The 27,294-nt window shown below is 36.5% G+C and overlaps 1 protein-coding gene across 2 annotated transcripts in view; it reads left to right on the top strand.

Annotated features, from left to right (window-relative positions):
* Positions 1-222: 222 nt before the first annotated feature.
* taf2 (TAF2 RNA polymerase II, TATA box binding protein (TBP)-associated factor) overlaps positions 223-27,294 on the top strand; it is a 69,697-nt gene continuing 42,625 nt past the window's right edge. For both annotated transcript variants that reach the window (XR_014603240.1, XM_084089573.1), the window contains exons 1-11: positions 223-415; positions 581-635; positions 1,032-1,192; positions 1,842-1,960; positions 2,396-2,537; positions 8,610-8,841; positions 16,621-16,805; positions 24,383-24,496; positions 26,659-26,758; positions 26,853-26,938; positions 27,049-27,184. Coding sequence is in view for 1 of the 2 variants with exons in the window: in XM_084089573.1 (XP_083945699.1) it covers positions 366-415; positions 581-635; positions 1,032-1,192; positions 1,842-1,960; positions 2,396-2,537; positions 8,610-8,841; positions 16,621-16,805; positions 24,383-24,496; positions 26,659-26,758; positions 26,853-26,938; positions 27,049-27,184 (1,380 nt within the window). In the remaining variant the exon portion in view is untranslated. The remainder of the gene's footprint in view (positions 416-580; positions 636-1,031; positions 1,193-1,841; positions 1,961-2,395; positions 2,538-8,609; positions 8,842-16,620; positions 16,806-24,382; positions 24,497-26,658; positions 26,759-26,852; positions 26,939-27,048; positions 27,185-27,294) is intronic.

A 27,294-nucleotide genomic window follows, 5' to 3' on the forward strand; every position in this document is an offset into this window, starting at 1 on the left:
CGAGACGCGGGAATTCATTCATTATGGGTATCCTCTACTGTGGCCCACACTCAGTAGGTGGCAGTAATGCACCTTAAATGTTGGTTGAACCATCCGGGAACCCTTAGCGCGGCAGGGCGAAGGTTACAAACAACATGGCTGAAGACACGCAGAAGGAGAATAGTTGTGTTGCTTTTCGGCAAAATAGGGAAGGATGTTGCTGATTTTTTAACACTTCACAGCTATTCCACAAATTAAAACATGACGAGATGGACTATAGCGATGTTTGAGCAAGAAAGAACTTGCCTTTAGTATTTGAAACAAGTAGAAATAACACCGCCTATCATCTGTTTGAGAGGGTTTGTGTGAATAAACGGAGGAGCAGCATGAACCGCAAGAAAGACAAGGGCTTTGAGAGCCCACGACCATATAAACTATAAGTATCAAAATGCACTCTTTCTCACCTCATGCATGGTTATGATTGCAGTTGTTTACATGTCAAAACAGGAGTATAAATAATCAACATCGTATCTTAAATAAATAATCAACATCTCAACCGCCGCATGAATTTAATGCATTATTTTTTTGTTTATCTCTTTACAACCCACCAGGTTGTCTGCATTAACAACATAAATTTTCAGAGGAAGTCTGTCATTGTGAGTAATCATGTATATTTGATTTTGAATATTATGTGTGTATGAAGCAGAAAATGTGAAGTAGATAGACTAAACATTTCAGATTAAAATTTGTGAAGATTGAGACAAGACTGTAAAAACCTTTACCTTTTAACATTATTAAAAACTGAACAATACATTATAATGGACAATCAAATAATTAGATGGGTCATTAACCTTTAATTCAAAGATTTAATGCAGATTTTTTGTTGCATTAGCATATGAAGTATTTTCTGATAATTTGGCAAATAGCTTGTTGATAAAGTCTATCCTATCATTTTACAGTTAAAGCTATTTTGCCTATAGTATTGATAAATGTGCCAGGATTTTTTAAAGCACTTTTGTATGGATTTTTTATAATTGTTTTGCTCTGAGTAGGGTTATGTGGAGCTGACCATCTTTCCAACAGTGATGAACCTGAACCGTATTAAACTGAACAGCAAACAGTGCCGTATCTACAGAGTGAGAGTGAATGATCTTGAGGCTCCATTCATTTACAATGACCCTACGCTGGAGGTCTGCCATCATGAATCCAAGCAGTAAGCTCAGATTTATTTATGAACTCTCTAATTAGAAAACACACACACACAAACACACTACGTAATATGAAGTGAGAGGAGTCACCCAGTCTGGGATTGTGTGGAAAGATGTAATATAACTAACATAAAGATGAATTATGAATCTCACAAAAACTGTCATGAAATGCGTAATATTTCATCCCTCCAACCCTCTAAAAATATTTAAATTACATAGTTTTGCATTAACATGTTTGTTGGCATAATTTTTAATGGCACTTTAGTATATTTCTTCCTCCAGTTCTCATTACTGTAAGGTGAAAAATAATTATTTAAATGGTATAGTATTTTCATATAATTTGTTGTTCTGCCTTTATGCTCTCTTTAATAAGATGATTTTCATTACTGTATTTCAGAAAGTAGAATTTTGGGGCGATGTCACAATGCAAAAATCGTATTGGTCCTTGAATGTGCCTATAGGCTTTTCTTTATGTAAAATATAATTTATTTTTCAAATTGTATTATTATTTTTATTATCATTTAATTATCATTATAATATTATTATATACCTGAGAATGTCTGTCAGTATCTTAATTTCTAATGGGTAATAATGTATTGGTTTTCAAGTGTGTTCTTGTCTTCAACTTGGTGCATGTTTTCCTCTGCTTAACAGGAGGAACCTGAACTATTTCTCCAGTGCTTACACAGCAGCGGTTAGTGCTGTGGATCCAGATGCTGGGAATGGGGAGCTTTCCATTAAAGTTCCTTCTGAGCTCTGGAAACAGGGAGATGGTGAGTAGATCTAGCAGTATGACGTTTAATTTAATTTTAATGTCTGTTCTTATGGCTTGAGTCTTTTGTAATCTGATGGTTTTATCAACTGAATGAAACCAATGAAATGGAAGCTTTGATAGATCCCTTTTTTTAGATCATTTTTTTTTCAATCAGTGTAAATGATTATTGAAGAAGACAAAAATGTAGGTTGGGGATTTGTTGTTGATAATATTTTGAGTTGTGGCTGTTGCACTTAAACAATGGAGAAACGTGCGTGAGCTTGAATAGAATTCTGTCGTTTTCACTGGAAGATTAAATAATTATGGTATTTTAATTTGCTATCGAAGTGGCGGAACTTTTGATGTCACTAGTGCTCACTATGCCCCTTAATAATGCCTCAATTTTAAGGCACAGAATAATATCTGTAATAATAATCCATTTGTTTGTGTGCAGAGATGAAAGTTATGAAGGTGTACATTGAATTCTCATTGGATCAACCGAAAGGAGGGTTGCATTTTGTAGTACCTGATGTGGAAGGAAGTATGGCAGAAAGAGCAGCCCATGTTTTCTCCTTCGGCAACCAGAATTCCTCACGGTAAGCTGCATACATTCATATGCATGAAATGGAAGATCATTGTCATGGTAGTTATGGTAAAAAATAAAGTATAAAGTCGGCAACACCTAAGCTCCAAAATTATCAAAAATATTTATTTTCAAGACAACTATCGCATAGCGTATGTAACGTTTCGAGCACGCAGGCTCTTCATCAGACCAATGGTTAAAGATTTTAGGCTACTTCCACATAGTGATTCAGAATTACTAAGATTACAATCCTACATAGATTGCATCCTCAGCATTATTATTGTGCTCTTTAGGAAGGCTCAAAGTTGAGTGTCCTAGTTATACTTGTGTACAAAAGATTTAGATGAAAGTATCTTAATGAAGCTATATATTTTATAACTTCATTAAGATACTTTCATCTAAATCTTTTAAAAAGATTAAAAAGGTGTCGAGGTCGAGGCCAGCATTTATCCCCTATAAAGTTACCATAAACTTCGCAGCTTTAAAAAACAATCATCATTCCTAATGCCGAAACATGACAGCCAATACGAGTCAGAGTAACGTTAGGGCAGAAATGTTTTCAAAGTCTTTTACACCGCGAGTCTGACAACTGGACACACTGCCGAACAAAGTACCTCACGTCGGAAAGAAAGCCTGAGGTAAGTTAGCTTACAATGTTAACTGTCCTGTCAGATACAGACAGCGATGTTGCCAATGTCATTATTTTTAATTTTGACATAGAAGTGGGCGAGATAATATCGCGAGCGGGCGCAGTGAGCGCTGAGCGAGCAGGAACAGTGCAGTGTTATTCATTGCGCGGCTCGCGAGCCTCATGTGGCTCGCCAAGCTTTAATTTGTGGCTCGCATGGCGATAAATAATACGGTGATATGATGCATTCACTAGAGATATTTCATAAAAACATTAATAACAAGTAGGGCTTTAACATAACCCGTTAAAAACTCAAAGTGTCAGCTCTATTACAAATAATTTCGATCGGATTGAAAGGGGTGGTTTATCGAGAGAACGTGAAAAAACTCGATCGATTGAAAACCTAAACTGAAAGGACGACGTATGACGCGCTGAACGAGCTGTTCTCCTGATGAATAAAGTGTCATATAAATGAGTATCCTTTCATTCTATAATTCTCCTTTCACTCATCATCCTATATGCCGCATCCTTCTCACCTTTTTTACCCCTGACCTGTTTTCATGCCTGACAGTGACTCGCAACCAGTTTTCAGTGAATTATTCATTCCAGTGTCTGTTTAGCTTTAAAACACGAGCTGTCATTGTTTCTGAAGACCGCTAGCCCTCACGCATCGCTGTGTGTGAAACACAGACTGAACAGAACATCAAAACATCCCAACACTGGGATGATATGCAAACTATGTTTCTCAGCTGGATGAGCCCTGTACTGACAATAAATCCAAAATAGAAACATTTTGTAATATTAACTTATCCTATTTATTCATTAAATAAAAATAATCACTGTCAGGACAGATCATAAAACAAAGTGCTTAGAACTATTTTATATTTATATTATACCCTCTGCCACCTGATGGAGTTTTGGTTCCTTGCCACTGTCGCCTTTTTCGTCTTTTTTCACCTTTTTGCCATTGGCTTTTGGCTTGCTTAGTTGGGGACATTAAATTGAACATTTAATTTAATTTTCAACAATAATATTGATCTGCCTGCATTGACACCATTATATGAGAACTGAACTGAACGATGACATCACGGTTTTCTCCAGAGTGGCTATATATATATATATATATATATATATATATATATATATATATATATATATATATATATATATATATATATATATATATATATATATATATATATATATATATATATATTAGGGCTGGGAATCGATTAAAAAAAATTAACTAATTAATTGCACAATTTGCTGTAATTAATTGCAATTCCCCCAAGCTTGTAATCATCAATATTTAAACTTAGAATCACCTAATTAAATTAATCAACACTGGGAAAAAAAAGGAATAGAAAATAGCCCTATATTAAAATAATATTAAACATCAATATATCAGTATTCCTTTTCAATAATCAATCAACATAATCAATTTAACAGATTTTCTTTTTTCTTTTTCTTTTTTACTAATTATCAAAATAAAATATAGTCCTACAAAGCTATTATCACCAGAGCATGTGATCAGAGCAGGTCATTTTACCATTGTTGCCCAGCATGACTATACCAGCTCAGTAGGGCTATTGCAAACAGAAGTCTACTTAAGAGAAATTTCACATTATTTGAGCGGACTTTGATTTTCCAGTGCATGATCGGTACATGATTGGAGCGTTTGGGCCGTTAACGACAGAGCAGAACACGCAGCGCAAACATGGAGCGGAACATTGAGCAGAGAGCGCAGCGCGCCGACACGCACACACACGCGGAACGGAGAGTGCGACGCACACACGGAGCGGAAAAGACTCGCTCATGAAAGCTGCGCGAGAATGAAACCTGATCGCCGAACACGGAGGGGCGGGACGGCATATTTCCGGCCTTTTCAATAAGCAGCCGCAACAGGAAATCATTAAAACGAGGCAAAAAAAAAGTGCTGCGTTAATTGCTTTATTTTTTTTTAACACGTTAAACATCTCAAATTAATCGCAAAGATTAACACGTTAATTCCCCCAGCCCTAATATATATATATATATATATATATATATATATATATATATATATATATATATATATATATGAACTAAATTAATAACTTTTTTACAACAAAAATTAAACATCACAGAACTTAACCTGGACTGTGACGCTATTTTCTGTGATGCCTGTTATATCTGTAAAGTTGCTTTGAAACAATCTGTTTTGTAAAAAGCGCTATATAAATAAATCTGACTTGACTTGACTCAAGATGGCGCTCAACACATGAATTATGGAAGCTTGAACAGAAGTTAACTAGCCGAAAAAGAAAAGGTTAGCAAGTAGCAAGAAAAAGGTTTTTAACGGGATGGCGGACAGCAGTGTGAGTAAAATAATAGATGCCCCAGGTCTGGACGCACTTAAGCTTTAATTTTTTATATAAAATATTTTAAAAATATAGATATTTTTTACCATTGATAGGACAAACATGTTGTAAATAAACATTTTTGACGCTCTTCACCGAGCACTTACACAGATACACACGGGAGCGTTTAAAAGCAGTCGTCTATCAGCGGATACCTAGTATATTCTCTGACAGACAGATCCGCTAATAGACGCCTGCTTTTAAACGCTGTTGGCGCTCGGTGAAGAGCGTCAAAGATGTCTACAAAGAGTATAGAAGCCCAAGAGGCGAAACTCTGTTGTGTTATGGGTAACAGTCTGTAGATGGCGCTGCAGAGGCGCGTCCGCCATTATGGACTGAAAGCTGCTGCAATCGTTAGCACCAGTCAATGGCAAAATCCATTTTAGTAGGTGTTTATAGTTCATGTGTGCACTTGCTAGATTGCACATCTTTTTTGTACCTTTCCGCCTGTAATAGGACATTCACAGATTGTTTTTGTTCTTGCCATTGAAACGTTCACTGTGTGCACTTTCACTGAAGATGTTGAAAAAACAAGTTGTTCATATTTTTGTGATATTCTATGTAAAATATTAACTGTCTTTAGAAATGTTCATTTATAATTGTATTTATTTATTTATTTATTTTTCCAAATCATATATATGGTGATGTTCACTAATTTCAAAATCAACATTTGAATAAATATCTTATTACTTATATCTAATTACTGTGTGTCTGCCTATAGCCTATATTATTTCATGAATTTCTGTTATTCATATAACAAGGAAAATGCATAATAGAACATAAATATTGATAGATTAAAGTTTTGCAAATTGTATCTTTGCAAACCGTAAGTGGTAGGCTAATGAAGCCGATTCGGTGGGGGACATACTCTTACTAAAAAGTACTATAGGAATCTTATAGTATTTTGGGACAAAATATTATAGTAATCTTATAGGAATACTATAGTAATTTGGGACATACTACAGAAGTACGATAAGACTACTATATAAATACTATAGCAGCTTTAAAATATTATAGAGGTATTACAGAACATCACAGAAGTATGTTATGTTCTTTTATGTTCTGTAATACCTCTATAATATCCTAGAGCCGCTATAGTATTTCTATAGTAGTCTTATAGTACTTCTACTATTTTCCTAAGGGTAATTAGGCCATGCATAACCAACACATAGACGTATATTTTTGGTCATTTAACGTCATTTAACGTCGGTCATCCTCAATGTATTTTAAATTGTTTTCATATTTAGATATGACGGCCAGAAAAAATTAAGTTAAGTTTTTGTTTTAAGTTTTTCAGTGCAATTGACTCCCATTATTTTTCGCCGTTTTCCTTCAGTTTTCAGTCCATAATGGCGGCCGCGCCGTCACGTCATGGGGGCAACTGTTGCTATGGAGCGTTCTATTGAGTTTCGCCTCTTGGGCTTCTATACTCTTTGATGTCTATTTGTAACATGTTTTTGAAGCTTTGATCATTGTAGCCAATCACAGATATAAATGTTGAGTGCATGAACACAGTGGCCAGTCAGAGGTGTTTAAGAATCTGTTCAACAGCGTTCAAAATTCTAGGGGGAAATGCTGGTGTCGTCACATTTTAAAAATGTTAAAATACCCAAGTCGGTACCTTTGACAACACTATTCCCAGGTTTATTTTAAGGAAGCTGGTAAACACTAAGATGTTTCCAGGTTTAATAAGTCGATAAGGAGCTAAATGTGTCAATTTACACACAAGATTTTAAAAAGTGTAAGTATAAAATGTCTAATTTACTTAAAATGTTAAATTTAATTTACAGACTGAAAAACTTTTTGTGCTAACAGTTTGGACTTGAATAAAGAGAGAACCTGCACTTAACCTTTTCAGAGGCATTTATTTTTCATAGTCATACGGATATCGTGATGTATCATCACAGGATTGTCTAGCTATATATCGATTATCGCAGAATTGCTGTATTATGGTATTATTGGTACCATGAACTGTGTATCGTAAGGTACCCTGTTATTCCTATCCCTACTCAACATATATGTCTCAAAAAAGCTCATCGCTGCAAAAACACGTAAATAGAAACCTTTGACGCTATTCACAGAGCACTTACACAAACACTCACAGAACGGTACTGCAGAACGGCAGGTATATTTTGGTGGCTGCAAAGATATTTTCAATGCAGGAAAAACCTGATTGTGATATTGTAAATTGATTTTATTTTTACCCTTCATAGGCAATTTTACCTATATAAGGGCATTTTTTTCTAACCTAATTAAATGTATTGCCTTATCTTTTATGTCAAATTCTTACATTTAATCAATAGAATTACTTAGACACTAGACAATTAGAATAAGACGACATTATTTTTACCAAACAAATTAAATTTGTTTTGCAATGCAGAGGAAACACAAAGCTGCATCTGAAGTGGCATTTATATTTATTTACACAAACTGTTTAATGCAACTCAAAGGGGACATGAATTAATTTAACCTGCAGTTACAATGGCATAAATAATGTTTTGAGATTAATGTATTAAAAATAAAACTTTGATTATTGAAATATGAAATTATTTAAAAAAAAAAATTAAAAGATACTTTAATTATACTTTTATGAAACTAAAACCGGCAGTAGGTTGTTGTAAGTCACTCTTAATGAGTGAGCAATTTAGTCATTCATTCAGCTGAATCATTCAAACGGCTGATTAATTTTCTGAACAAAGTAATTGGCTGCATCCAAAATCTCATATTTCCATACTATATAGTACACGGAAAATGCCTACTATGTTGAGCAGTAATATGGTATCTAGAGTGGAAGTCACTTAATATTAACTTCTTGTTTATTGAACAGTATAAAATCAATATCAAATTTGCAATTGTGTCGATATGTCGCTCTTCACGTGATATTGTTTAACTATATCAAATTATATAAATATAAAAGACCAGGGAACTACACTAACCTTTTCCACTGGTGGCACTTGCGCTACTAACTTTTTCAGTTACTGGCGCAAAACATGATTTGGTCTGTATGAGTGTAATAGTACTAATTGATTATTATATATTTCCTAATCTTCTTCACTAGGTTCTGGTTTCCATGTGTAGACTCATACTCTGAGCTGTGCACATGGAAGCTTGAGTTCACAGTGGATGCCTCCATGGTGGCAGTGTCCTGTGGGGACCTAGTGGAGACAGTCTACACCAACGATATGCGCAAGAAGACCTACCACTACATGCTGCCCATCCCCACTGCGGCCCCTAACATTTCCCTGGCTGTGGGGCCCTTTGAGATTCTGGTGGACCCCTACATGCATGAGGTGTGTGTGAGAAGTGTTTAGTTTTGAATCCATAGTTTAGAAATTTGGAGGGTAAGACTAAGGTAATTTTCAAAGATTTTTGTGGGCAGAGGATTACAGCTTTTCACTTGATCTGTCGTAGTTGTCAATAATGCGGAAAGGTCTTCCAGTGGTTTTCCTTCAAAATAATACATAAAAGTCAATTAAAACAGGAATATATTACTATGTTAAATTACTTTAAATGTACCCCAAATGGCATATGTATACTACTACTACTACTACTAATAATAATAATAATAATAATAATAATAGTATAATAATAATAGTAAAAGAAAAAATGTATTCAGGATAAAATCTAATTAAAAATAATTATATTTGTTTTATCAGGTCATTTTTATTTATTCTCATATTATTTATTTATTTATTTATTTATGCAGGTTTAGGCCTCTATAGAAATACCAGTGTTATTTTAGTTTTTCTATAGTTTTATTAATAGTTTGAATAGCTTTTATTTGTATATTTTTAGTTTCACGTTAATTTTAGTTAATTATTTATTTTTTTCGTTATGTGCTTTTTAGAGGTTGCTTTAACCGAATATTTCCCATCATTGACACATTTTTTAGCAGTGACGGAAGAATCTGAAGGCCATCTTTAATCTTTACAGATCACACTGAGGGTGATCTATTGTAACTTGTAACTGTAACCCACTCCTGTCCAGTTGATGGGGATTGCACATATTAATTGGCAATTAGCTTGTATTGTCTCGTCTTTGTCACTGCTGCATATAGTTGCAAAAATGTCACGGCAGCTGAGTGTGAGAAGTTTCTTCAAATGGCCAAATAGTTGTGATATTGTTAATAAAGATGAAAAAGAGGAACTGATGCAATGGAAGATGAAGGACAAATAGACAACATTTATCAGTCACTAACAGCAGTTATGGGGCAACCAAGCGGCAGCAAGGAGGTCAGGAGGGAGTACCAGGTTCAGTGGGAGCAAGAATTCACGTGGCTGAGAAAGGAAGGTGGCAAAATATTCTTCGACATCTGTAGAAAAGCTAACACGAGTAGCGGATTTGTCAGAGGGTGCACAACGATGCAGATCAGCTTTGAATGATAACAAAATAGCCATAGCCACATCGAAACTTCATGAGTGGTCAAGCATGTAGAAAAATCACAGGCTGCCTGAAATGAGGCATTAAAAACACAGTTTTGCACAGTGTTGCATGGCAAATACAAACACCCCAAGCCACCTATATCCTAACCTAATTCACCCATTACAGTCTGCTGGGTGTCCACACCTGAACAGAGCACACACGTACACCCACCAAGACACTGTCAATTACATGGAGGAGGCTATAGCAATGACCATAAATAGCTCTGTTGATGATCGTATCGCCAACAACAGATATGTCAGGATAATAGTTGATGAAACGACTAATATCACGGTTGAGAAAATGCTTATAACATACCTGACACTTCAGCAGAGAGAGGAGCCTGAAACTGTGTTCATTGTAATTCATGTAATACCCTCTGGCACTGCAGAATGCATCACAGCAAAAATAATGTGTGTTGTCAGGCCGTGGTGTAGCTATGGATCAGGTAGTTGGACCTGGGAAGTGATGGAGCGAATGTGATGGTGTGTTGAAAGGCCAGAGTTGCGCAACATCTGTCCCTACTTCATAAATATTCACTGTGGTGGCCATAGAACGGCACTGGCTCACCACTATTAATAACATATACACATATTACAAGAATTCCCCCATTCGAACAAACCGATTAAACAAGCTCCAAAACAAAATGGAGGATCATGACATGTTGAGACGCAAAGTTTAAGGAAAATTGCCTCTGCATCAGTCTCCCTTGATGCGTTTGATTACGCACAGACGAGCACCCAGTTTAAGTCGATGCGGACCAAGAGGAAGATTTGAGTTCAGGCAGATAGGCCTACAGAGCATCGATTGAATTTAGTTCAGTTAATTTTTTTACATTATGTTCTCATTGTAGTCGAAATTATATTTTGTAATATATTGTGCTGTTTATAACTGCCTGTTTAGGCACAAAAGGTTGTGTTTTAATTGTCCCCGCTGTCAGTGCGGGAAAAAAAACATTCATCTGCTTCGTGTTGAACATGAAATTTCACTCAGTTTGTGTCATCTGTTCTGTTCATACATAAATAAATTAATAATCTAGCCTGCATGCTCGTCCTGTAAGTTCATGATTAAAATGTGAATGAAAACAAAAGCTAAAGAAGTCTTATTCAAATATGAAAATCAAAATGACGAATAGATTATGACAATTTTTATGACCCTGATATGACGGACAATGAGAAAGTCTGACGTCGCGCGACCTCTGGTGCTTTTGTCATTTTATTAATGTATTTTTTATTTATTTTTATATTACTATTTAGGTTTAATTTTTTCATTTCCAGTTAATAATTTTAAATAATAACTTAAAATTATTTCAGTTCATTGCCAAGTCAACATTTCTAATTGTCATTTAGTCTAAGTTTTTCAACTAATAATTATATTTAGTTTTATTTCAGCTTTATTTCAATTAACTAGGGATACACCGATACCACTTTTTCCAGAATGAGTCTGATACCGAGACTTATTTTTAGTATTTGCCCATACAGAGGCTGCTGTCACTTTAAGAGTTGCATGTATCCAACATAGTTACATGCGTTTTCTTTACAAATGTTTACGTTCACTGAAGACATAACCGACTGTTTCACAAAGATACTTGCCTGTACAGGCATTTTGACAATTGTGTGTGAATTTGTCCATTCACGTGCATGAAGACATGAAAGAGAATTCGATTCAAATGGCTATTCAGTGTACACTTCGAATGTTTGCGCACAGAAAAGACGTTGATTTTATAGATCAGAATATCAATCCGTGAGTCCGATGATGAAACATTGGAAGAACTAGTTATTCAACCCGAACCTCCATCGCAAGGACGACTCGAGCAGGACTCAGTGTTTCACAGTGATACACTACACAGTTTGAGGAACATTATGAGATGTTGCAGCTGTAATTCCTCACCATCAGCATTAACAAGTGTATGTCCATCAACAAGCCCATTATATTTCTAATTTATTGTGGTGCACATGTGGGAACTGTATCATTAACTGTATTAATTAGGGGTGGAACGGTACATGTATTCATATTGAACCGAAACGGTACGGGCGTCACGGTTCGGTGCATAAATTTACATACACGGTATAAAAATAAATAAAACTTGCGTGCAAATTAATTAATGTAATGCGGAACTACTGTTAGATACATGGGTTCTTTAGGGACATGTATTTTGTAGCCCCGCCTTAGCTCTGAAGCAGGCTGCGATAAATGCTGGAATATGTTGTGTGTGAGAGAGAGAGAGAGAGAGAGAGAGAGGGGCGCGGGCGCGATCGAAAAGTCGCAAAGTGTTTACTTATATTTGTGTGCGTGCGTGTGTGTGTGAGGCGCGGGCGCGAGTGGAAACATAAAAACATACTCCGTCATTTTGTTTATACAGGACATCATTCAAAATGCAAAGTGTTTAAGTTACTGTTAATTAAAATTTTAAGGAAAACAAATATATTAAAGGGACACTTCACCCATTTGCATTAAGCTTTGCATTGTTAGAAACCCAGTCATACTATTGAATGGTCGTGCAACACTCTCTCATTTTCCCCTGATACGGGAGAAATCCGTTATTTACCTCTTACACTTCCTCCTACAATGACGCAAAAATCGTCATTTTGCGTCATTGTAGGAGGAAGTGTAAGAGGGGGGGATTTCTGTTGAGACTACAGACACGTTCCTCATCTTTCCCAGGGGGCGGGACCCGCTCACGCTACAGACCTATTACAGATCAGTGGGTGGGACTTTACTCTCTGAAACTGAAAGCAATATCCTCCATCTTGTTTGAAGCTAAGCTAACAGGCGCTGTGGAGACAGATGTAAAGTTATGACAATAGCGGAGGAGAGTACTCAATATGATATAGAGGAAGAGGATTTCGGAAGTCTGATGCTTGAATCAGGTGTTTGTGGCTACCTTTACAAGCCGCATTATAGCGAAGAGCAGCCGAGGCAGAAGACCTGCCTGCCGCGGACGAGGAGCCCGGACTGGCTCGAGTTAGGGCGGACTGGTGGCGCCGGTGATCTCACTATGCAACTACGAACCGCTACGAACACAGAGATAGAGTCCGTCTGCGGCAAAGAATTTCAACGATGACAATTTCTCCTGGACGAAATCTCTGAATCAGACGACACGGACGTTTGTGTTGAGAACTATCCTAGTTTCGCACCGCATATGTTCTGACTGAACATCCAGGTACCATGCAATAATTCACCTTTTCGAAAGAAATACAAACGAGGAGTAATGCACTAATGAGTTCGCCAACTAACTAGACATTTTGTGTGAATGTGAAATGAATTTCAAGCTCTGGTGGTAGCTAGCCTTGTAGACGGAAGAGTGATTTCTCTTATAGGCAGATATGCGCTTTCTGGATTAGTGGGAGTGACTTGCGGAGCTGTGCAATGTGGTGCATTGTGGGAGTTGTTGTCTTTCATACTGCGTCCTGAAGTTATTTTTTGTCTTTTCTCGGTCACAAAGGCACCAAATTCAAAATTTATTTTACATTTCGACTACATATATGACCCACTTTAAATAAAAAACAATGTTCAAATGGGTGAAATGCCCCTTTAATCTGAAATGTAGCAAATTAATTTAATTCATTCAGGTACCAAACATATCTCAATGTCTTTTTGTCTTTTTATTAATTTAATTAATAAACTAATTATATAAAACTATTGTCAGTGCACTAACAAATTTTTGTTTTGCTTTTCCCTCCATTGTACCGAACCGTGATCAGTGTTGTGCCTGAACGCGTTCATTGAACGATAGTTCATGAACTCGTTCATATTTTGGGCGAACTTGAACTGAACGTACTGTAATACTGCCTGATGAACATTACTGTGAACTCGTTCATTCTGGTGTCTGTGAACGCCACGCTCTCTCAGTTTAACTTCGTTCAATAGAGTGCCAGATTTCAAGCTACCGTGACGTATGTCCTCATTCTCAATAGAAATCTGGCACTCTATTGAACTCTATTAAGCGCTTTTGTCGTGACGACATCTCCTCATTCTCAATAGAGCCTTCCAGGCGAAAACCCGGCTAAAACACACCGTAAACCGGTCTTAATATGTAGCGGAAAAAACACCCAAACTGGCAACACTAGCCACCAGTGTCTACTGACTCTCTTGTTCGATCTCGTTCATCAAAATGAACACATCTTTTTTCGAGTCATTTCGTTCATTTAAGGGGCTTAAATGTTATACTAATACTATTAACTGGCAAATTCCCAGAACACATCCACCTACGCAATCTTGATCATATTCTGAATTAAGAAATCATTATAACAGTCAAAAATCGTTTACAGGGAACATAAATAATTACTTTACCTTCCAAGTCTTTCGTTCATTTGTCACGTGACGGACACAATGAATGGATCGTTCATGAACGACTCATCACTTACGTTACAAATCAAAACAAAAAGCAGCAAGGAGGCGTTGTATGATCATTTAAATGAGTTTTATGACAAGGTCAGTGAGGATGGGAAAAATCTGACGCATAGCTTCAGTGTTAAAACTGATAAAATATTTGTCTGTGGTTCTATATGGGATGTGGCAATCATTTTGAAAAATATCTCGCAGCAACATGGAAAAAAATAACTATGAACTAGTTCATTTTTGGAACTGTGAACTTCAGTTCATACTCAAAATTTTGAACTAACTAGTTCTTTTTAAAATTTGTGAACTGAACTTTGAACTAGTTCATGTAGAAAGTGAACTTTCCCAACACTGACCATGATGTCTGAACCGTGGTATGAACCGAACCGTGACTTCTGTGTACCGTTCCACCCCTAGTATTAATAATAAGTGCAGACGTTAGCCGAATGACTGATGTAACATTAACGTGAGTTAGCCGGTTAGCCGGAGAACTACACAATATAAAACACAAAACTTCATATTTTGAACACCTGGTAGAAAATATATACATCAATAAATAATCATACTTATAAAGTGGATACTGCCCTGTCTTTAATGGATAAGTGTTTTGTAAACCTCATTTAGACCTCATGGAGATTTTAGAAGCATTCATCAAAAGGTTATGCTGCTGTTGTATCGCTGTTGTAATTTTAACCAGACTCTTCATTTGAAAGGGTTTACAAAGAAAATTTGCTTTTGCAGAACAGAAAACAACGTCTTCTCGACATAAAAAACACAAACCAGCTACAGCGTTTGAGGGCATGCCAAGTTGTTTGCGGGCAGACAACATAAAACATAGGTGGGCATTAAGCAAATGTGTTACCCAGTGACATGTAGCCGTCATGGAAGTAAGATTCGAATTCCTGATGACTCTTTTAGGCGGTTCAGTCGATTCTTTCTTTTGAGAAACAACAACTATTTATCGCGTGCTCTTTCATCTTCATAACTTTGCAGAAAGCTGCATTACACATTGCATGAAAGGGAATATTTGAAAAAGCATAATGGGGCACTTTAAATATGGTCTGAAAATCTGGAAATTCGAGTCTGGAAAAGTATGGAATTTTGAAATGGAAAATGTGTAGGAACACCCTGTATTAAGGTACAAATCTTGCATAGTGTGCCTTTAATGAGTACGAGTACACGAGCACAGTATCGGGTATCAGTATCATATAAACGTATGTTTTTAATAGTTTTATTTTTATTTAACGACAATAACCCTGAGTAATACTACTACTTAAATATTATTTTGTGTTTTTTACAGTGTAATAGTAACACATGATGTGGACAAAACAGGAGACAAAGTGCATTGCTCGTTATTAACATTATATTAACATAGCATTAAATTACTAAAAAACTGAACATGGCTGCAAGGGTGTTTCTAATAAAGCTGTTGAGGTATTGATGGTACATTTTATATCTTTATATCTTCTGAGTGCTGTAATCCATCTCTATACTTTTGTAGATTTTGTAGATTTTTATATAAGCAATTAGTATTAAAGGAATAGTTCACTTTAAAATGAAAATTCTGTCATCATATACTCACCCTCATGTTGTTTCAAACCTGTATGAATTTCTTTCTTCTGCTGAACAGAAAGGAAGATATTTAGAAGAATGTCAATAACCAGGCAGTTTCTGGGTCCCATTGACTTCCATAGTAGGAAAAAAATATACTATGGAAGTCAATGGGACCCAGAAACTGTCTGGTTACTGATATTCTTCTAAATATCTTCCTTTCTGTTCAGCAGAAGAAAGAAATTCATACAGGTTTGAAACAACATGAGGGTGAGTATATGATGACAGAATTTTCATTTTAAAGTGAACTATTCCTTTAAGTTATTTAATATATACATATGAAAACAATTTATTAGGTAGTTTATGTATGTACACTATTAAAGTTCCTCAAAATGGTATTAAAAAGTATTAAACTTCCTGCAGATACTCAGCATAGACATACCTGGCATTGTTATTGACTCAAACAAGTATCCCTTTTGCAGTTGTCCACTAGATGGTGGTGTGCTTTTTTTATTTATAAATATGTGATATGGACTGCCAGAATGTTTAATGTCCTAACTGTAGGTGAGTCACAGGTTAGATACATTAGATCATCCAGATTTCCCAGATCGAGATGATTAGGTACATACTTATATAATGCTTGTATATTGTATGTACCGGTAATAAACTTTTTCAAATGTAAATGTTTTCCAGTGCAATTATTGTTGCTTTCTTTATTCACTAAATTGTTCTAAATCAAATATGTTGTGCTTTCACAGGTGACTCATTTTTGCTTGCCTCAGCTTCTGCCCCTGCTGAAGCACACCATGTCCTACCTGCATGAGATTTTTGAGTTCTATGAGGAGATCCTCACCTGTCGCTACCCATATGCTTGCTTCAAGACCGTCTTTGTGGACGAGGCTTATGTGCAGGTCTCATCATATGCATCAATGAGTATTTTCAGGTATGTTTATAATAACATTACATTGTTTTTCCTGGGTCCAAAATGTTCTTCGGTCGAACATGGTCATCCACACACGCAGTACAATGTACCCTATCCATGTGAACTGCAAGCCCAGTACTGATGATAAATCCAAAATAAATTCAAAGAAACAGTTTGTAATATTAACTAGGGATGGGCAAGAGTACGCGAGTACTCGTACGTGACAGCGACGATCGATCATTAAAATGATGATCGCCCTGATTTATAAATTAAAAAATATATTGCTCTTTTTTTTCTGATTGATTATTGCGGCATTTGGGGCGTTTCCTGAGGTCTGATTTGTTAGCATTAGACAGCACGCCTTCCAGACTGGCGAAATAAAGTGAAACTGGATTAGAAAGCGAGCTGCAGTGATGCCTGGAATCACTTTGATCATGAAATGCATTTAAGTTCAAGATGTGCAGCGCCAATCTCTCAGATACAGCACATTATAATGAGAACACGATTGTAATAGAATGTTGTAAATTTGTGCTTTAGTTTTTCAGCGTGCTGTTAAAGGAAGAGCGTGTGAGTTACACATTAGACAATCAAGTTCATGTGTGTATCCTTTTGTGCAGAAGTTGTAAGATTACTTTTATTATGACCGCCGCTAGCGTAGCTAGCGAAAGCGGTCATATAGGGATTGTCAAAGTTTTTTTTTTTTTTTTTTTTCTCAATCTACTGAATTTTCCGTCAACGATACCAGGAACACCGAAACACCGGGGAACATGAAATTTGGTGGGCATGTAGCCCCACTAGACTTTTACGGAAACATTTCGTTTGGTCCCCGGGGGCCACTCCCCCCCCAGGCTGGGCCCCCCCAAACCCAAAAAATGCAGTTTTTCCTAAATAACTACCTGAACCGTGGCACCGAGGATGAAGAAATTTTTATGGTATGTTGGTCTTAAGGGCCCACATCAACCTAGCCCATAATCACTAATTTGTGATTTGCGCCCCTCCCATAAAAAATGAAAATGCAATATTATTCTGCTTTAATCGCCCCTATCTTCAGTTGAGATGTTCAGAACTGCACCATATTTCATGTGTATGATTAACTTGACATCCTCTGGGGGTATGCTAAGTTTCGTAGAATTTCATCCATGGGGGGGTATAAAATAAATTAATTTATGTGCACATTTAGTGACTGTACACTCATCGGCCTGTAGATGGTGGTGTTGAGCGAAGGGTTGCTGGTTTAGGATGATACTTACTGTCACACACACACATGCAGGAATACAAACAAACGCAAGCATGCACACACACTGACATCCACACGCACAGACACACACCCATACACACACATACAAATCCACATGCACAGACACACACACACACACAAACACACACGCGCACACACATGTACGCACGCATACATACACGCACAGACACACACAGACACATACACAAACACACACATACACACACACACACACAGACAGACATGCACATACTACTACTTTTTTTAGGTATCAGCCATATACCCGATTTACCAATACCCAATGTGTTATGCTTGGGCAGTATACTAATGACGTGGGTGGGACATGTTTCATGCCATGTTAGATCACATCCTGAGAGTCTACGCTTTCAGAAAATATATAGTTTATATAGTTGAATCAGTTTTCTCTTCATGGTACAGACCAAAATGTATTATGTGTACACTTTCTTCACCTAAATCCATAAAATCCCATTAATTTCAATGGGACATTTACTTAAGTGTTCTACTAGGTACAGTGGGAATGAGTTTAATTTTGTTAACATTGTTTTTTTACAACTCTGAGACCAGGGCTACAAGATAAAACCACTTTTTTGGGGAAAAAATGTTTTTTATTTCAGTAAAACACAACAAACCCATGCCGAAATCAGATAACTGACTTTTACCATCAACAGGCACCTCAACCGTTTGGTAGAGGTTTGTAGAAATTGAATGGGAGGGTCCTTCGCCCCTATCTTCAGTTGAGATGTTCAGAACTACACCATATTTCATGTGTATGATTAACTTGACATCCTCTGGGGGTATGCTAAGTTTCGTAGAATTTCATCCATGGGGGGGGTATAAAATAAATTCATTTATGTGCACATTTAGTGACTGTACACTCATCGGCCTGTAGATGGTGGTGTTGAGCGAAGGGTTGCTGGTTTAGGATGATACTGTCACACACACACATGCAGGAATACAAACAAACGCAAGCATGCACACACACTGACATCCACACGCACAGACACACACCCATACACACACATACAAATCCACATGCACACACACACACACACAAACACACACGCGCACACACATGTACGCACACATACATACACGCACAGACACACACACACACAGACACACACATACACAAACACACACACATACACACACACACAGACAGACATGCACATACTACTACTTTTTTTAGGTATATACATAAACACGCAATACAGCCAAATTACTCCACGTCATTTATTTTTGTGGAAAGCCAGTGCAGGCCTGAGCGGCGGTCATATTTTGTACCGCCATGCAGTACATCTAGTATAGTCTATATCTGATTAATCTCAAATATAAGACATGTTTGTTTGAGTTTAATAACCAGCTAGCAAAACGCTGCAGTTTACCAAACGTTCATTCACTCATCAGTTTCAGCTCAAATGCAGTGTTTACACATTGCAAATGCATTATTGACTATCATTGGGTTATTTGTGACTGTCATATTCCTTTTAGATAGGCTATTTCTTTTTCAAAATCATTGATGTTATTAATAATGCAGCAGTGTTAATTTGTTCACTTTTTTTAACAGTAAACCTGTTTTATTTAGTTCTCATTTTTTAACAGTAAACCTGTTTTATTTAAAGTTGTTTCTCGTTATGACAAAAACACTATTTTGATGACTTTCTATCATTTAAACAATAAAATAAAGTGCAAGATGTGCAGCGCCAATATACATGCCATATTTAGCATTATAATTTGAACAGGATTTTGATGGAATGTTGTAAATGATGTGCTTTAGTTTCTCGTGTATCAGTGCGCTGTTAGGGGAGGGCGCATCCAGAGTTTCCCTTTCAAACCTTAGACTGTAAAAAACTAGCATGCTCAAGTTCACATGCGCATTCACGTCCTTTTGTGCAGATGGAAGTTGTAATGTTACGTTTGTTATACATCTAGGATATTTGATTATAAATAATCTCACTCGATGTGTCATAGAACAGGCTTGAGTTTACTGGAGATCATTTACTCTTCAGCTTTACCTCAAGCAACTATTTCTTTTACAGTAGATGTTTCTTTTTCGATAACATTGATGCATCATAATCTAGCAGTGTTATTTTTTTCTAGTCAAACATAGTTTTCATTTACATGTTTTCGTTTCATATTTTTATTTGTCAACATACATTTTTGTAACAGTCTTAAAATATTTTTTTATGTGACACGCCCCTCGCACATTAATATACTGTTGTCAATCCAGAAACTTTGCAATGTATTGTTAGCAGCATGAAAAATATGCATTACATAGTCTACAGAAAGCGAGCAAAGATCACTCTCATTATAATCATTGAAGCTGACAATTATTTCAGTTCAACATTAGGTACACAAAGCTGCGCTCTTGCGAAAACTCCCGTTATTATCAATTAAACTGTCTACTTTGTGCGATGAATCTCTTATTGACATTTTGTTATACTTTATATAGGATTTATAATGAAAGGATTCACAAGCGTGCAGAACTCGTGCTGAACAAAAACTCAGCCGTTTGTTGAGCGGATTCTTACTAACTTAAACAGTTAACCTGATCCATTGTATTAACACACTCAACAGACGTGTCTGTGATTGGCTACAAAGCTCAACGCTGCAGAAACGTTGTAATTGGAAACCTTTGACTTTCACAAAAACCTTTCCCTCACGGGTTTGTGTTAAAGCATTTAAAAGCAGCCGGCTATCAGTGGGTACCGGTACTGCAGAATGGCAGGTATCGTCACATTAAACTATCACATAAATCTTTGGAGGGACAAAGATTAATTTTGGTGGCTGCAAAGATATTTTAAATGCAGGAAAAACCCTTGCATTAGATATGTTTTTTTTTTGTTTTTTTTTGCGTGTGTGAATTTCAAAGGTTTTGTTAAAGCTACAATATGTAATTTTTTTCGCCGCTAGGGATCGCTAACCTCTTACAATAACAAAGGCGTAGGTTGATGACGCAGTGATAAGCGGAATGATGGGATTTGTCATCATGCTGAAGGATCTAATAATGTTTATGGATGAGTGAATAATACATTGATGTTTTTAACATTACTGGTATGAAGCAGGTCGTGATTGCTAATAAGAGACAGATATCAGCGCCACACGCGAGTCCGCGGATATAAAGGAAGGGCATTTCATTCTACTGAACTACCCGCAAGTGCTGAATTAATACTCACACAGGTCAGTTTATTAGAAGAATGAAACGAGTTAACGCAGCGCTGTTTCACTTGGTCTACACTATCACACTAAACTGCATTTGAGTGTGTTGAAAGTTGTAATGTTATTCTGTGTGTTAGTTTGTCTGTATGAGACTAACAGTAAGCTAGATCAACATTAGAATAGGTAATATCATACTGCTGATAATATTCATTTCATCATGTTGAGCTATATAACATTGATTAGTTTTATGTACATTTGCTCACCTGTCTTATAAAGTAGGTTACGTGCAAAAGTAGGTTATGTCAATTTGTGACTCGTGAAGCTCTGTCAAGTCGAAGTTTGTCACGGACGTGGAACTTTTGGCATCTCGAAAACGGCACGCTGATATTGATCCTCGTTTTAGTTCTCCTTTTGTCCCAAAGTCTGCTTACCATGGTCCATAATGTTTGAACGAAACAACAACAGCCTGAGCGTGTCACTAGACGTAACGCAGTTGTCCACGTCTGTCGCCATGGTTACAATGGCAGTACGAGCGGAAACCAGGGATAACACGGATATTACATTGACAGGCGACAAGTGAACGAGCCATTAGAGCCATAATAGGGACGAGCCATTATTAGGGGTTCAAGCACGTAATTTTCCCATGATGCAGCATTCTCCATCTAAAACTGATCGGGCAGACCGAACCGTAAGTCGTAGAGACTTGAAACTTTGAGGGATGCTGGTACTCACACAGCCTACAACGTCACCTGGAGAGTGACTATCAATAATCATTAAATCAATAAATCATTATTTCCTAAAGGGAACCAAAATGTTCGATGTGACCGGGGTCACTTTTACTAAAACGGCTATAACTTGTGAACGGTAGAAGAGATATTTTCGCTAAGCTTGGGACACATGTTCATGAGCTCAATCTGAGGTCACATGAAAAAAATTGTGACGATTGGCCACTTGGTGGCGCTATAACAGGGAAAAAATCATAAAAATGGCTATAACCGCACCAACTGTTAGTCCGATGAAAATTGGCATGGCATGCCAATTTGTCCATGCCACCCTTTGTCCAGGGTGCCATGATAGTCTATGAGAACATTGGCGTATCTCAAAAAACTTAGTATGAGTCATCGGCACAATGCCCTGAAGAGCCTGAGAAGTTTCAAGCCAGCATTTTTCACGGGAGTGACCTCCTTAGACTCCTGAATCCTAGCCGAGTCCAACGATACCAAACATGCAGGTTTCGCCTTATGTTCCAAGTTTTTTGAACGCTAAATGACACAGTTACACAAACCATAAGGCGAATGTTGGGTTAGTATGTTTCATTGTCTTGACTTTTTATTGTTGTTGATTTCCTGTAGCTCTAACAGTAGAGTGTTGGCACTTGCAACGCCATGGTCCTGGGTTCTATTCCCAGGGAAAGCAAGAACTGATAAGAATGTAAATGTGTACCTTGAAATGCAATGTAAGTCGCTTTGGATAAAAGCGTCTACCAAATGCGTAAATGTAAATGTGGAACAGGAAATCAACAACAATAAAAAGTCAAGTCATTGAAACATACTAACCCAACATTCGCCTTATGGTTTGTGTAACTGTGTCATTTAGCGTTCAAAAAACTTGCGATTATCTTCGAAACTGTTAGTCTAATCGAGACAAAACCACCACAGGAAATTTGAAAACATAGGTCAATAGCTAAACAACGCCCAAATGTCAAAATTATTATAGGAACTGACAAAAAAAAAAAAAAAATCCAATCAATGGATAATTTTTATGCTCTCACAAGTATTAAGTAATAAGTATATAAGTGTCTAAACTTCAAAACGAAATGAAATATTTACAACAAATTTGACACACATATGTATGGGCACACTTTGAGGACACCTAATAAAAATGGTCGAGATCAGGCAAGACGTGGTGCTATAACTGTCAAAAAAACTTTAAAAAGCATATTTTTCCTTAGTGAATTGCCTATATTGGCTGTAAATTGTCTTTTCCATCTATGATCTAAGTTTATTTGTTTATTTGGATCCCCATTAGCCACTACCTAGGCAGTGGCTACTCTTCCTGGGGTCCCAACAAGTAAAAAATACAAAACCACATTTACATTTACATTTACGCATTTGGTAGACGCTTTTATCCAAAGTGACTTACATTGCATTTCAAGGTACACATTTACATTCTTATCAGTTCTTGCTTTCCCTGGGAATAGAACCCAGGACCATGGCGTTGCAAGTGCCAACACTCTACTGTTAGAGCTACAGGAAATCAACAACAATAAAAAGTCAAGTCAATGAAACGTACTAAACCAACATTCATTCCAAATATCAAAATCAACAATTTACTATGTATTGTGCCATTAAATGTTCCTTTAAATATTTTATTTTATTTTATTTTAAAAAAAAAGTGTAATATCAGTGGTAAATCATTCCATATTTTCATTCCTCTTCAGGATTCCATTCCACATTAGGAATTCTAGACACAGAAATATTTCTTATAAAACAAAGCAGAGAGACTCCTTCACCGGTGCATTCTTATTATATTAGCCCTTCTATTACAGTTTAAAGTGAGTTTAGAAGGAATCCTCCTTGTTCCCAGTTCTGTTTGCTGTACCCTTTGCCACATCTCTCTCAAACATAATGTTTTTCAACTCATTAACAATCCATGGTGCCCTAACATTCTTCACTGTACATTGTTTCATAGGTGCATGTTTGTCCACCAAAGGGTAAAATAATCTTTAAAATGCTGACAATGCATTATCAGGATGAACTGCCTTATAAACATCAATCCAACATACATTATTTACGTCTGTATAAAATGATTCTTGACTGAATCTCTTATATGATCTTTTATAAATTACTTTTGGTTTCCTAAGTTTTCTAAGTGTTCACATGCTTGCTAAATAAAACTTAATATCTTTTTACGCATGTGTGCTTAAAGGCCTTAAACGCTTGAACCTCGGTAAATGCTGCTTGCAGCTTTAATTTAAAATTGGAATTTCTCTGAAATTAAAAATCTTTGGGAACTTTTGGGATATTGTAAGTACACAACTGCAGTAAATGTATCACACTGTGCAAGTGATTTTTGGATATTTTATTACAAAATTCTTAAATATTGTAGCTTTAACAGAAGCTACAATGTGATTTGATGCACTGTTTGATTTTGTGTCTGTGTTTTTCTTTGTTCTTCTCAGTACCAACCTCCTGCACAGTGGTATGATCATAGACCAGACACCTATGACCAGGCGCTTTCTGGCTTATGCTCTGGCCCAGCAGTTTTTTGGTTGCTTCATCTCTAGGATGTCCTGGTAAGTAGGTAGGAATGGGGAAACCATAGTAGTTTAATGTTTGTTGCCAGCCACAAAACTGCATATTGCAGCATTTTTGTTATATAGTATATACCTTTCATACATGAAGGTTGCAGGAAGGTACTTTGAGCTTGCAAGATATCCAGTATTTATTGAACGAGTACTCCATGAACTCCTGGTTACATGACAGATTGTTTTTTGTTTCAGTAAGCATTTGATTCTGCCAAGCCAGGTTTATTATTTTTCTCTTTGTAATATTTTTAATTTATTTATTTATTTTATTTATTAATTTTAAATACTTATGACAATGGGATTATTTGGCAGGTTTTTAATAGATATATTAAGTAGAATATGGTCATGCAAGATGATTGACAGCTCTTGGCCAAATGAGCACTAGGAATCATAACTGATGCAAACCTGGAGCAGGAGAGACAGAGCTCGCTCTGAACGCTCTTTCAGTTCTTCAGGGGGCATTATTCAGTGGGAAATGCATAGAAATTATATTTTGTATGACGAAATATTTTGCAAACGTGAGAATAAGTCAATATTTCTCCAAATATGCGCACTATTGGACTAAGAGCCTTAACGAACGTGGCCTAATGTATCTATGTGAACACAAATAAACCGGAGCAGACGTGACAGAATTCATATACATTTTATTCTATTCAAAATATCAAAAATTACAGATAGATTTTGCACTCCTGACATAAATTAAGAAATTGTCACTGCAACCTAGTTTTATCATAAACAGTGGTCAAATATTGAAGCTGGAGTCTTAAATATTTCTAATGATACTTAGTTTGTCCTGATCAAGTAAGAGTGTGATGTTTTAAAGTGCAGTGAATTTTGAACAACAATAATCTGGGGCTGTTGGCGATCTTTGTCTTTAAAGGGGTTAATTTTGGTCCCTGGCTTTATATTCAAACTCCACATGGTCTATGAACATTACCATTATCCCTGAGCAAAACATTTAACCCAAAGGTTACTTGAGCCTGTAATATGTGTACTATTGCTTTAAAAAAATCTGACAAAATAGTTATATGTCAGACTGTGCTTATTTTGTTAAACATGTGTTAGGTCTTTGATGTAGAAATTACCCATGAAGGAAGTATGATCATCACAGAGTCTCCTTTAGCCTGATTTCACTTTTCCTTTTCACTGCTCTAGTTTTGGACTACTTTTTTGTCTTTCATCGTTTCATTGTCAAGCTTGGTAGATCCCTCTCTGTTTTTCTTTTCTGCATCATAAAGATGGTTTCTCCCATCGTGCTGGCTTTCTAACTGAAGTGCTCTTTGTGTGTATGTGTGTGTCCCCGAGAGATTGTGAGTCCATTTGGTCCGATGCTGTAGTTCTTTGTCCAAAGCTTTGATTACTACTTACAATAAACTCCCTTGTGTGGTAAGTGTCTAAAATCAAAATCAGATGTGGAGGTTTCTATAGCAGACTTTATTTATTTATTTATTGTTTTGAGCTTGTACGAGCCCCAGCTGGAGAACTGAAGTTGCTTTGAAATGGAGAACAGTCGCCTGCCTGCAATTAATGGTGGTGTTTGATGCTGTTTAACCCTGTAATTAAAGACAGTGTTGGGTTTAGAGTGATGTCATAGCAATTGCAAAGTGAAATGTGTCTTGGATGATTTTATTATTTTGAATATACTGTTTGTTTTTTTAGGATATAGGGCCTAGATGTAAATCAATATGTCAGATTGTTTCTTCTTTCTTTTTTATTATTTTTATAAAAAACAATATATATATATCCTAATGACAGTGGTATTATTAAGCTTTCCTTGAAAATGTGTGCCACAAGTTTAAATCTAGCCTTACATATTATTCTTGAAGTGTCTGTTCATCCAATAAAGAGGTAAAAGGCCTGGATATGGAATGTGCTACTTCATTATAAATAAATAAAACCGTTTTTCCCCCCTCTTTTGCACCTCACTTATGAATGTGAATACTACGTTATGAATGCCCGTGCGGCTGTGTGCATTTTAAATGGGCGAAGTGAGGTGAAATCTGACTCCTGCGACGCTCATGCTGAATTGAGCAGACACGTTCAGTTTTTAATTGTAGTGTCTGTTCTCTAACTGACCTAAATTATATTTATTACTATAAAAAATCGAAATGACGCTGTATTTTATATACAATGTGTATTTTAAATTGTAGGTCTGATGAGTGGGTTTTGAAGGGAATTTCAGGATACATTTATGGCCTCTACCTGAAGAAAACATTTGGAGTCAATGAGTATCGTCACTGGATTAAGGAGGTATAAAGTACAGTGGTCGTCAAAGGAGAGATATTGCCCAAACATCTACTTTTTAAATGCTGAACTGTTTGTCTGTTACTCTCTTAACCTTCAGGAACTGGACAAGATCGTGGAGTATGAGCTAAAGATGGGTGGAGTCCTGCTACATCCCACCTTCTCTGGTGGAAAAGAAAAAGACAAGTAATAACATCACCTCTATCATTGTTTATAAATTATACACACTCATCCAAACTAGCACAAAAGATGTTGTTTCACACAGAGTGAGAAAGTTATGTCTTTTTTCCTTTCAGTCCAACACCCCACCTGCACTTTTCCATCAAACACCCCCACACATTGTCCTGGGAATATTACAAAATGTTCCAATGCAAAGCCCACCTGGTCATGAGGCTCATCGAAAACCGAATTAGCATGGAGTTCATGTTACAGGTATAGGAACTGAAACATTTAAAAAAGGAAGTGGTATATTTCATGGTGGTTAAATCTTGAATAGGTTCCTCTCAAATCCTCAGTTTTAGACCACCCACACACATTGATTT

This window comes from Abramis brama (assembly GCF_963993115.1).
Source record: "Abramis brama genome assembly, chromosome: 17".
NCBI classification, from domain to species: Eukaryota; Metazoa; Chordata; class Actinopteri; order Cypriniformes; family Leuciscidae; genus Abramis; species Abramis brama.